Genomic DNA, 13,674 nt, shown 5'->3' with positions numbered 1-13,674 from the left:
GTACATGTTGATGCTTGTTGTTTGACTTATTATTTTGGAATTGTTTCTTTTGTATATTTTTTTCCAGTTTGGAGGTGTATACATGTATTGCCCCCCTTAGTCAACTGTTTCTTTTGTATTTTTTTTCTAGTTTGACGTATATATATGTATTGCCCCCCTAGTCAATTGTTTCCTTTGTATTTTATTCCAGTTTGACGTGTATATATGTATTGCCCCCCTTAGCCAACTGTTTCTTTTGTATTTTTTTCATGTTTGAAGTGTATATATGTATTGCCCCCCTTACTCAATGCCCCCCATGGGGCCTGTAAGGTACTTTGAAATGCTAAGCTGAAAAATCGAATTAAACTTCTGCATGATCACTTGAAACAGAAGGTAGCATCTCAGATTGACTCAGCTACAGCTGTTGCGCTCACCTCAGACTGCTGGACATCAAGGGCGCAAGATTCCTATGAACGTAGCGTGTATTAGCGCGGCACATAAAAGAAAGGGACAGGACACAGACGTAGAGATAGGTAGGCGCTACCTATCTCTACGTTAGCGATAGCGTTAGCGTTAGCGTTAGATAGTTAGCGCCTACCTATCTCTACGTCTGTGTCCTGTCCCTTTCTTTTATGTGCCGCGCTAATACACGCTACGTTCATGGATGACCAACTCGCCCGATCAGCAACCCTTCGCAAGATTCCTACATCACAGTGACTGCGCACACTTTGGACAGTGAGTGGAAGTCACAAGCGTTCACTTTAGCAACGGAGGCAATGCAAGAGCGGCACACGGGAGAAAATATCATGCAGCGAATGCAAGAAGTCATCGCGGTGTGGAAGCTGGATGACAAGGTGACGGCTGTTGTCACTGATCACGGCATTAAAGCAGTCAATGCACTGCGAGGCATTTTAGAGCCGAATGACGTGACCTGCTCTGCCCACAGTCTCCACATGAGCATCAAGAAGGCACTGTCCGACAAGGAAATCGATGGCCTCTGCCAGAAAAGCGGAAAACTGGTCGCCCACTTCAGACATTCGACCATCGCCAGCGACCAGTTGACTAGGCGACAGGAGCTGCTCGGCTTACCAACAGAGCGCCTGACGCAAAGCTGCCCGACAAGATGGAGCTCTACTTACCAAATGCTCGCAAAGCTCATCAAGCACCGGCCTGCCATTCAAAATGTTCTTGCTGACCGAGCAATTGTCACGGCAAATTCAGTGCAGAATCTTGAGATCAGTCAGCAAGAATGGAATGTCATCAGTGAACTTTGTGAGGTGCTTCAGCCTCTTCAGCTTGCAACTAACATTGTCTGCAGCGACAGAGTGTCCCCTGTCTCCATGGTTCGGCCAGTGATGAAAGCTTTAATAAAAAAACTAGAGCCTCAGACCTCTGGCGACCATCTAGTCGAGAATTTCAAAGAAATAATTCGGCTGGAGATATCTCGCCGATTCTCCTTGGACTGGGACGCCCAACCGACATCGGTGTCTGCACGCCAGAGTGCATCTTTTCTCGATCCAAGGTACAAAAGCCTCCAGTATGAGGTATCAGGCGCCCGTGAGGCAATCCGTGCCAATGTTCGAGAAATGCTTGACTACTTGGCAACTTCGGATGACCAAAGCGGGACAGACACTACCCAGACCGAAGCAACAGCACTGGACATATTGTTCGATGCACAGCCTCGCGTTAGTGGTCTGTCAGCTCAGTTTGAAGCGTATAGGGCGAGACAGACGGTACGATTTTTCATGCGATTCGACGTCCGACACGGCGTAGGGGAAACCGGATTGGTGACCTTTCATAGCATCGTACAGCCACCATTCCCTCTATCCCACCGCGGCGTCGGCCGTCGGATCGCATGGAAAATCGGACCGTCTGTCCCCCGCTTATCTCTCAGAGCCTCAGATGGGACACAACTTGGACGCACTGAAATGACGCACTGAAATTTGGACCATGAGTCCAAATTTCCACGGCTTGCGGAACATGCAAAAAAGTACATGTGCATCCCAGCCTCATCCGCAAGTTCGGAGCGCGTATTTTCATCGGCTGGAAATATCATCACTGCCAAACGGAGCTCCCTTCTACCGGAAAATGTGAGCTCGCTGGTGTTCTTATACCAAAATAAGGCGTATTTAGATCTGTAAAAGCGAGCGAATTGGAACAAATAAATGTGCGTTTCTAAAGATGTCATAGAGTTTGCGAGTACTTTTCATCACGCCAATATTTGTATGTGGCAGGAAAGAACATAACCAGGCGGATTGCATATCGTGGAACATTTTTGTGCACTTCGCCACTTTGCTCGAGCGAACGTAAACTTCGCGCTTCACATTTTACATCAAGAAGTCTGAAAAAAATATTTTACGTACTTATGGCGTTGTAAAAAGAAGTAATGCACCTTTCGTGATTCGATGGTCGCCGCATATTTCAGAAGAAAAAAAAAACACTCATCGCTCGTTCGCTTTATCTCGAACCTTGTGCATCATTGAGTCAAAAGGGTGTTTTATCAGCGCCGCTTTACCACGCGGTAAATGCGGTAATACCGTAATAGCTTGGTCGCCACGCTGCTTTTTCAACAGTGGAGCTGTTTAAGCCGGCCGTATTCTGCCTGTCCCGAACCGAAAACTATCATCATCATGAACGTGCTCTCTTCGTTCTCTTCTTCATCTTCTGCTTCGCTCGCTGAACACGTGCACTGATTTCTACAGCGCGGGATGCAATAACTCTGATGGGCGAGACAACGAGTACATAGAGAAAGAGAAAGAAAGAGAAATGAAGATAAAGACAGAGAGAAACTCTAGGGGGAAAATTTCTTCGCGAGGCGATTCGAACCCGCGTACTCACGATCCGAAGGCGAGCGTCTTACCACTCGGCTATCCAGGCACGCTAGCAGAGCACAGCATAACCTTGTATTGTATAGTATAGTAAGAGGGTGGGAAAGTGAAGTTAAGGTGAGGAGAAGAGAGGTGATGGTGAGGAGGAATGAACGGAGGAGGGAAGAGAGTAAAGCAGAGCATATGAAGAGAGAGAAATAGAGAGAACGAAAGGCAGAAGAAGAGAAAGAGAGAAAATCAAAGAACGATAGGGGAAGCGAAAAATACAGAAAGAGAGGAAATAAAGACCGAGAAAGAGAAACAAGTACATAGAAAATAACAGAGGCAAATGACGTACACAAAGAAAAAGAAACAGAGGGAGAAAGAAAGAAAAATTTCTGAAACTTAGGAAAACAACAACTGCCACGACTACCTATGTGCCCATCAGCTCCACAGTCTCTTTAGCATTGCGCCTCCAGTGCAAGCTACGCTGTTTTTTTTTCTGTTTGCAAAACCTCTATTAGCCACTCTGATAATCTCATCTTGCTGCCGTACGCATCATCTTGCCGTACGCACAACTGCAACGTTTTAAGCAGCTACGTGCCGCCACGACGGTACGGGATTTCGTACTTACCGTACGGTAAACCAGCACTACTAATACTCTAAATTCAGAAACAGCATATCGGCTTAAAACGTAAAAACGTACTCATTGGGCATGTCCTCCATTCACTTGGTACAATTAAATTCAAATGCCGTTTAGGCGATAAGCGGACTATCAACCACGGTCGTCTATGAGGCTGACTTTCCTAAATTTACATATACTGTTAACGATAGGATAAATGTGTGTGGTAAAATCAGAAATTCCATTGGTGTTTTTATGTATACGTCTATCATTGCTGAAGTAACAACAGTACCACCGAGATGACAAATCGGTAAAGTGAACACACATAACGTAATGTCTGCATGTCAGGCCCAGCGGCGGTTGGTTCTACACTGTGCGAAATGCCGACGTGGCATGACTAAACGGCTGCGGATATAGGCTTGATATCGGCAGGATATGTCGGCAGCCTGCGAGAGTGCACGCTTAGTTGAGAGTTGCGGTGACGTCCCGTGAGTCATTAGTGACAACGCCACTTGACTTTATGCTAATGATCAGGTTATTACTCCTTCAAATAGACTTAATTTGATATGCGTCTCGGCAGGTTGCGAAAGATTGTTCATGGTTGGAAGGTTGATGACCTCACGTGAGTCACTAGTGATAACCTAACTTGACACAGTAATAGCGACCAGGTTGTTACCAATTGAAAGACATTTCGTTTGATATACACTTCGGCAGGTTACGATATGCATTCATTGTTGTCAAGGGTGGTGACGTCACGTGCGTCACTATCGATAATGTCACTTGACCTATTGCTACTAATCAGGTTGTTACCCTTTGAAAGATATTTCGTTTCATATGTATATCGGCAGGTTCCGATAGTGCATTCATGTTGTCAAGGGTGGTGGCGTCATGTGAGTCACTAGTGATGACGCCACATGACGTAGTAATGGCGATCAGGCTAGTACCCCTTTTAAGACATTTCGATTGTTATGCATATCGGCAGGTTGCGATAGTACATTCATTGTTGTCAAGGGTGGTGATGTCACTTGAATCACTAGTGATAACATCACTTGACTATGCTAACGATCAGGTTATGTTATCACCCCTTGAAAGACATTTCGTTTGATATGCATGTCGGTAGGTCGCTACAGTTCATTAACGGTTGTGCAGGGTGGTGACGTCACGTGAGTCACCAGTGATAGTGTCACTTGACATCGTAATAGCGATCAGGTTATTACCCCTCGAAATACATTTCCTTTGATATGCATGTCGACAGGTTGGGAAAGTGCATTCACGATTGTGAAAAGTGATGACTTCACGTGAGGTACTAGTGATAGCGTCACTTGACCTCGTAATAGCGATCGGGTTATTACCCTTCGAAAGACATTTCGTTTGATATGCATGTCGGCAGGTTGGGAAAGTGCAATCACAATTGTGAAAAGTGATGACTTCATGTGAGTCACTAGTGATAGGGTCACTTGACATCGTAATAGCGATCTGGTTATTACCCTTCGAAAGACATTTCGTTTGATATGCATGTCAGCAGGTTGCGAAGTGCAATCACGATTGTGAAAAGTGAGGACTTCATGTGAGTCACTAGTGATAGCGCCACTTGACATCGTAATAGCAATCAGGTTATTACCCTTCGAAAGACATTTCGTTTGATATGCATGTCGGCAGGTTGCGAAAGTGCATTCACGATTGTGAAAAGTGATGATTTCATGTGAGTCACTAGTGATAGCGTCGCTTGACATCGTAATAGCGGTCGGGTTATTACCCCTTGAAAAACATTTCGTTTGATATGCATGTCGGCAGGTTGCGAAAGTGCATGCACGATTGTGAAAAGTGATGACTTCATGTGAGTCACTAGTGATAGCGTCACTTGACATCGTTATAGCGACCAAGTTATTATCCCCTGAAAAACAATTCGTTTGATATGCATGTTGGCACGTTGCGAAGTGCATTCACGATTGTAAAAAGTGATGACTTCATGTGAGTCACTAGTGATAGCGTCACTGGACATCGTAATTGCGATCAGGCTATTACCCTTCGAAAGACATTTCGTTTGATATGCATGTCGGCAGGTTGCGAAGTGTATTCACGATTGTGAAAAGTGATGATTTCATGTGAGTCACTAGTGATAACGCCGCTGGACATCGTAATAGCGGTCGGGTTATTACCCTTCGAAATACATTTCCTTTGATATGCATGTCGGCAGGTTGCGAAAGTGCATTCACGATTGTGAAAAGTGATGACTTCATGTGAGTCACTACTAGTGATAGCGTCACTTGACATCGTAATAGCGACCAAGTTATTATCCCCTGAAAAACATTTCGTTTGATATGCATGTCGGCAGGTTGCGAAGTGCATTCGCGATTGTGAAAAGTGATGATTTCATGTGAGTCACTAGTGATAGCGTCGCTTGACATCGTAATAGCGGTCGGGTTATTACCCTTGGAAATACATTTCCTTTGATATGCATGTCGGCAGGTTGCGAAAGTGCATTCACGATTGTGAAAAGTGATGACTTCATGTGAGTCACTAATGATAGCGTCACTTGACATCGTAATAGCGATCAGGTTATTACCCTTTGAAAGACATTTCGTTTGATATGCATGTCAGCAGGCTGCGATAGTGCACTCATGGTTGTGAAGAGTGGTGGCGCCATGTGAGTCACTAGTGATAGCGTCACTTACCGTAGTAATATCGATCAGATTATTACCGCTTCAAAGACATTTCGTTTGATATGCATGTCGGCAGCTTGCGATAGGGCATTCATGGTGAAGAGTTGCGACGTCACATCAATCAGTAGTGATAGCGTCACTTTACATTCTGCTAGTGATTGGATTATTAACCTTTGAAAGACATATCGTTTGATGTACATGTCGACATATTTAGAAAGTGTATGCGTAGTTAAGAAGCGTGGTGACGTCGAATCAATCACTAGTGATCACGCCATTTGACTGAGTGGTAGTGGCGCCACTTATTACTCTGAGGAAGGCATTTCGTTTCACATGACTGTCAGGAGGTAAGCGACGTGTATGAGAAGCGGGTTGATGTAATGTGAGTCCACTAGGGATCATGTGTTAAAGTAGGACCTCAGTGACTTATAATATGAGTCACATAGTGATTTCGTCAAGGGGCTGAGTACATCTACTTTGAAGGAAGCATATGGTAATAGAGAAGGAGATCGCACGTCATGATACAATCAACTCAAAGATTATCTGTGAGGGTTGCGACTCATTTGTGTCAGTCACTCTTGTCACTCAGCTCGAAATGTAGAAAACGAATTCTATACTACACGTATCTGATGACGTCAACAAATCACCGTCAGTCATGACGCTTGTGACTATTGCAAGGAATGTTCATTCTTCTATTAATTTATGGGAGGGTCAAATTGTCTGGGACTGGAAAAAAACTTGGAGTACGCTTGAGGTTCGCCTTCAAGAGTAGAACGCGATAGCGTGATCGGGCGCCGTAATCTGGGACTGAAAAAGTGAGATGGCTAACCAGAGCTCATATCATACTTGCACGAGTGGTTGCAGTGATGCCTACAAGTATGAGAATCAGAGAGAAACGAATATTTTCCCTAGCATTACAGAATAAAAATCCGGTTATTCGAATATCCGATTATCACCATATTACTAACCGAATAACAAACCGAATATCCGGTCACTCCGGTTATGCGGTTTTCGAAATCGAATAACCGATGAATCGAATAGCCGGATAACCGGCTTTGCTGCAAAACCGGTTTGTTGTTGCTTCACTAGTGTAAATATCTGGATACATGGCGTGCATGAGTCTAGGGCTTCTGTGCGAATCTGTAATTGTCTGTAGTGTACCGCTTGCGTCCTGTTTAGCCTATCGTGAGGGGATGGGTATACGCGTCTCTGTAACTGGTAGTGTGTCGTGATATCGTGAAACATACGATCCTCCCACGCCCAGATGTTTGCCGTACCCCGCGGGGGCTCTTCTTCCTCCGATGATGCTCGGTGAGTGAGGCCTCGAGCAACACGGTGAGCCGCTTCGTTTCGGGTGCTCAGTCCGGTGTGTGCCGGTATCCACAGTAAGTGCCTTCGGTTATCGAAGTCGACCTCTCCTGGATGTACGGGATGTCGCTGTAGTATATGGCACGTCTCTTGTGAGAAGCGCCCGTTCGCAAAATTGCGAATCGCTGATAACGTACGTGGCCTGGCCTTGGTCTGTGTGAGGGCGAGTGCTATAGCCGCTTCCTCTGCCGCTTCGGCGTGTGCCGTGTTCACGGTCACGCTCGTGAGGTGTTTGCCTCGATGGCAGGTAACTGCCACCACGAAACTCTTCCTGTCTGGATAACGGGCTGCATCTGTGAAAACCGCTCCCTTGTCGTGGAGTAGCTTTGGTTCATGCTTTGTGCCCTGGCTTTACGCCGTCCCGTGTGGCGTTGGGGGTCCATGTTGCGAGGCATAGGCGTGCGCAGGGTTCCCCATTAGGGGGGGGGGGGCGAAGGTTCATCGCTGCGCCCCCCCACCACCCTACGAAGTCAATGTATGGGGCAGATTTTGCGCCACCCTCCCCCTCCTAGGTGACTAGAAGGGTCAATGTACGGGGCAGATTTTGCGGCCCCCTCTTAGGTGATTAGTGGGGCGGCCGCCCCCCCCCCGTGCCCCCCCTGTGCGCACGCCTATGTTGCGAGGCAAAGGCGGAACGTATATTCGCTCGCGTACTGCTCTTGGAATTTCGACCTTGATGCCGTGCTGTGTGTGGTATGTTATATGCCGAGTTTTTCGAACACGTGTCGGCCCGGGCGGGTCTTGGATAGGCGCTCGAGCTGGGACATTTGTTGCGCCTCCACGAGTTCTTCGAGCGTGTTACGCAAGCCTAGTTCTAGGAGTCTGTTGGTGCCGACTCCAGGCGCAAGTCCCAACGCAAATTTGTACGTCTTGCGTATGAGGGCGTTAACCTTGTCGTTTTCCGCAACCTTCCATTTGTGACACGGTGCCGTGTACGTTATTTCAGAAATGACGAAGGCTTGTATGAGTCGTATGACGCTGCCTTCGCGCATGCCCGCGTGTTTATTCGCGATGCGTCGGATGAGTTGCATCGTGCTGGTGACTTTTGCCGTTATCCTGCGCAGTGCTTCGCCATTGCCGCCGTTCTGCTCTATCATCATCCCCAGTACCCGGATCTTATTTACCGTCGGGATGGTGTGAGCCGTTTGATGCTGTTAATTTGATTTCTTCTTTTTCCGAGGGGACGTAGCCCTTGTGTGGGCGCCCCTTTCTTACCGGTCTATATAGCAGCAACTCGGATTTTTCGGCCGAGCAGGTGAGTCCCGTGCCTATGAGGTAGTCTTCCACGCATTCTATTACCTCCTGTAAGCGCTGCTCGATCGCTCCGTCACTGCCCGTTGTCGTCCAAATCGTAATATCATCCGCGTATAGCGTGTGGTGCAGTCCTTCGATTTGATGTAATCGTTCGGGTAACCCCAGCAGGACTAGGTTGAAGAGCATCGGCGAGATCACTGAGCCCTGCGGAGTGCCCGAGCTCCCGATGTTGATTTCATCTGACTCTAATTGTCCCACTCGCATGCGTGCGGTTCTTCCCGTGAGGAAGTCTCGGACGTAGTTGTACGTTCGCAGTCCGCGGTTCAGCTTTTCTACCTGTCGCAATATGGCGTCATGGCGAACGTTATCGAAGGCCTTCTTCAGGTCCAGCACGAGGATAGCTCTCGTCGAGCACCTAGGATTTTCTTTGATTTGATGTTTCAGTTGTAGAAGGGCGTCCTGCGTGGATAGATGTCTTCGGAACCCAATCATGGTGTGCGGTAATAGTTCGTTGTCTTCGAAGTAATCCGTGAATCTAATGAGAAACGCATGCTCCATCAACTTGCCCTCACAGGACGTGAGGGAGAGAGGGCGCAGGTTCTCCAGCTGTAATTTCTTGCCGGGCTTCGGTATAAGTATGACCTGTGCTTATTTCCATTGCTGGGGTAGCTTGCCACGCGGCCAACACTCGTTGATGTATTTTGTGAGTTTTTCTATCGATCCGTAATCGAGATTGCGCAGTGCCCTGTTCGGTATTCGATCTGGACCGGTGGCCGACTTGGTGTTGAGTTTGACGAGGGCTGCCTCGATTTCGGCAACGGAGAATTTTTCGTCCAGGGTGGTGTTGGTTTCTCCCGTGTAGTTCGGATGTACTTGCGGTGGCGTTTGGGATATGTAACGGAGTTCCGCCTCTCGTAGGAAATCTTGCTCCGTTCCCCCGTAAGCGTGTATGATTTTGTATATGCCTTGCCTATGTGTGGTCTTGGTGTTGGCAGGATCTATCAGGTACCGCAGCATTTGCCACGTAGTGAGCTGACCGTCCATCTCCGTGCATTTCTCTTCCCATTGTTGTTTTTGTAGGTTAAGCGCGTGCTTTTCTATTTCTTTGGTGATCCGCGTGATCCGTTTTCGCAGTCTCCGATTGTGTCTCTGTTGTTTCCAACGGTGCTGCAGCTGGGTTTTGGCTTCCCATATGTGCAGTAACCGGGTGTCTATACTCTCGAGCCCAGTTGTCGACGGTATCGTTTGCGTCACGCGCTTGATGTCCCACCGAAGTTGGTCGGTCCAGTGTTCTATGTCTTTGATGTCTTCGGCCTGTTGCTTGTCACGATTTTTCCGTAGCTGGTTCCAATTAGTGATCTTTATTTGGCGACCGGCATTGTGTTCCTGTGGGCCGCCTTCTGCTTCTATGGAAATAATGTAGTGATCACTACCCAAGTCTTGCATGGTGTTCGTCCAAATGACTTTGCGTGTGTTGCACCAAGGGTAAGGTCCGGCGTCGTGTCGGTGCTGACGCTATTGCCCTGCCTTGTTGGTACTGCGGGGTCAGTGACCAGCTCGAGGCCGGCGTGTTGTGCCGTTGCCCACAAATGCCTGCCTTTCGGGCGATCGTGCTTGTAACCCCACGTGCACCGCGTGGGGTTACAACAAGCAGCAGTGTACTAGCATATTTTGAGTGGCGCAACCGGCTGCCGTGGAGCGGCCAATTTTGTGTAGAAATTAGCGGCGGCGCTGCAGTCGACTACTCTTGAAAGCGTCCCCCGGCATCGCAGGTGGCTGCTTGCCGGTGCGTTTCAGAGGCGGCGAGATAGAACAAAAATAATAGAACAAAAATAACTGGACGGTCCGGAATAAATGCGGGACAGATAGCTGTCCCGACAGGGACGGCTCGGGACACTCTATGAAAAGTCGGGACAGTCCCGCGAAATCCGAGGCGGTTGGTAACCTATTTGCGACCCGCGTTATCCTGACCAGCGAGCGGCGTGGGATTCCTCGTGAGGACAAGAAACTGTCCGACGTGTGTGTGATATGCACTTTCATGACATCCTGAAGACTCACATGTTCAATGGTAAGAATTAAGGTTGAAATCGCCAGCGTAAAGGATACTTGATCGTCGAAGGATGCGTCCCAAAGATATTCCTGAACTTGCCTTGATTTGAGTGATTCTAAAAATTGTGCTGTAAATAATTTCTTTGCAGTCAATTAGAGCTGTTTTGATAAGGTTTAATGCTTGAGACTGTAAATAAATTGTGCCGTTTGTGTGCATCACACTATATCTGAAGTTCACTGCATTGCGTGCGTAAAATAGATACAATTTTTCTTTCTGTAGCAGGGCTGAAATTGTGGCGTGCAGTACACACATGGCGATTTTACCGCTTAATCATTGCAAGTGACGACGCCGCGATACAGAGTGACGACGGCTACTGAAAGTGGGCGGTTTGAAAACGCGTTTGGCTGAGCCGATGTGATCGGTGGCGATTCGCAGCTTTAAAGCCTTGTAATAAATTACACAGTTTACACACAGAGCTTAACCGGCCCAATGGGTTCGTACAAAATCGTCAAAACCGTTTCAGGGTCCGTTTAAGTGCCATTGAGGTGTTACTGCAATGCTGTGAATAATACCATGATAATACTAATTGCAGAGAAAACCAACCACCGTATAGTAGCATACTGCTCGCTGCATTTCTTTTTGGAAAGAGTCCCGCCATGCTGTGTCAAGCACATGAAAAGCCTCCCAGATACGCACATTCCACTAGAAGACGTAGTTAAGAAACAAATACAATAAAAGTTCGTTATGTAGTGACAAATACCAGCAGAGAAACGACGAAGAGTGGTTGGTGCTCGTTCCGTTTGGTCGCTGACTGTTCTCCGGTTGCTGTTCATTCTAAAAAATCAGGCCCGTGCAATGCTCTAGTTGCTGCCACAAGAAAATTCACCGCCATATCCACGAAGTGAATGATGTTAGAGGAGCTTGCTCGGAGGTGATTGGGTAACCCGCGAATGCTCGTACACATTCCTCTACCATCATATATAGACGTGACAACGTTGTTATATATGCATTACATACACAATGTTTATTAATGTACGGTTGGATGCACTATATACATTTTCATGAAGTATATATACATTTGGATGAACTATAAACATTATATATACAGAAGAGATGTTGTTTTACCAAGTTCAAACACATTCCTCTACCATCATATATAGACGTGACAACGTTGTTATATACGTATTACATACACAATGTTTATCAATTTACGGTTGGATGCACTATATACATATTGATGAATTATATATACATTTGGATGAACTATAAACATTATATATACACAAGAGATGTTCTTTTACCAAGTTCAAACACATTCCTCTACCATCATATATAGACGTGACAACGTTGTTATATACGTATTACATACACAATGTTTATCAATTTACGGTTGCATGCACTATATACATATTGATGAAGTATCTATACATTTGGATGAACTATAAACATTATATGTACACAAGAGATGTTCTTTTACAAAGTACAAGAAGGGCGTCCCTCGATGAGCTTGGGGACTCGTTCCCCTTTAAAGATGATGGCTTTATGATCAGTGAAGTATGTTGCCAAGGGATCGTCGATGATGGGACGCAATGGAAAGTTCGAGAAGGCAACATCGATACAGGTGCCCCTGATGGTGGTGGGACGTTTGCATAGGGGTATCTACCGGCGGGGGGGGGGGCAAGGGGGGCGCTAGCCCCGCCACTTTCGACAGTGGTCATTGTCGGCTGCTCGGCTACAGAGTTGGAAATCAACAAGTAAGGCAAAGTTTTACTTAAACGCAGAAATAACGTAATTATGTAAAAAAAAAGGGCAAGGTTCTCCCGAAGAAACGAGAGCTGGCCGTGCGCCTGTCGCGCTGCTAGCGCCATCTCGCTGGTAATGAAGAAACGCTTATAAGCGCCTCCGTCTCGGAGGACTGCAAACGGTAAAGGGTGTGTATATAACGCTCGCCGTTATCAACCTCAGGGATCTACGGTTTGTGGAGTAGTGCTTAGCGCACCGCGCTGCGAATTCAGAGGTCGCTGGTTCGATTCCACGCTTCGGAAGCATTTTTCTGATTTATTTTTCTTTCGGATATTGATGTATATATACGTACTTATACATATACGCAGCATGACGGCGGCGACGGCGACGGCAAAAATCAGCCGAGACTGTCCATATAATTGCTATCGCAATAAAAATGTTTCCTACAACTCTGCTGTGACGACTGTACTCCGTGTGTCACGACCACGCATTGTAGGCTCTCTGCGGTGCGGGCTGCCTATTCCACGCTTTCGCGGCTTGCGCTCGAGCATTGCAGAGGAGGCTATCACTCAGCAGGGGCTTTATAAGATTACAGCAATCTGTCATGATTTTATTTCGTTCGGCGTGGCCTGAAATTTAAGTAATCAGAGACGCAAATACGGGTGGATCAAACGCTCTCCTTTTTAGGAAATTTAGTTTCTTTCAAAACGAATAGCATTGCAACTGCTTCATCGCCAAGCTGCTGTGAGATGATGAGTGTGCAGAAGTGTCGAGTATTTTAGTTGTGCCGATCCAGGAGAGCTAAAAAAGATTCCCACATAAGTCTCCGATTCCTGCTTCACAAGTTGCCTATCATATGGTAGCCTGCAGCGGTCGCGTTCGCTTTTAACAAGGCAGTGGACTCGGCACATTGAGAAGCCCATCTTTCAAATTTGCCCTGTAGCTTGATCTACCTCACCAGGGAGATGATCTTTAAAAGGGTATGGGCTTGAGCTTGTTGGTAAGGCTTCATGGTTTCGAAACAGCGCGTAAAGTACGAGGACACAGAAAGTAAGACAGGACCAGGCGCTGAACTGCCAACAATGCTTTTTATTTGTGCGAACACGAATAAATAGGCTTTTCACATGAGAGGAGGGGGAGAGATATTGCAAAAACGCACCTATACAACGCATGAAATTAACGGTGCAGATA

General features: G+C 46.8%; 1 protein-coding gene across 1 annotated transcript; it reads left to right on the top strand.

Moving 5' to 3' along the window:
• Window positions 1-755: 755 nt before the first annotated feature.
• On the top strand, window positions 756-9,271 carry LOC119381040 (E3 SUMO-protein ligase ZBED1). The gene is made up of 2 exons (XM_037649031.1): window positions 756-1,501; window positions 9,265-9,271. Exons 1-2 carry the CDS (start codon window positions 756-758, stop codon window positions 9,269-9,271), a joined length of 753 nt encoding a protein of 250 aa, XP_037504959.1.
• Window positions 9,272-13,674: the final 4,403 nt, after the last annotated feature.

The sequence above is a fragment of the Rhipicephalus sanguineus genome, chromosome 2 (genome assembly GCF_013339695.2).
Source record: "Rhipicephalus sanguineus isolate Rsan-2018 chromosome 2, BIME_Rsan_1.4, whole genome shotgun sequence".
In the NCBI taxonomy this organism is placed as follows: domain Eukaryota; kingdom Metazoa; phylum Arthropoda; class Arachnida; order Ixodida; family Ixodidae; genus Rhipicephalus; species Rhipicephalus sanguineus.
The sequence above is the reverse complement of the archived record's forward strand: the minus strand, read 5'-3'. Positions and strand labels throughout refer to the sequence as shown.

Bases quoted from the DNA above. Each gene is read 5' to 3' on its own strand.
- LOC119381040 (XM_037649031.1), top strand. From the start codon at position 756: ATGCAAGAGCGGCACACGGGAGAAAATATCATGCAGCGAATGCAAGAA.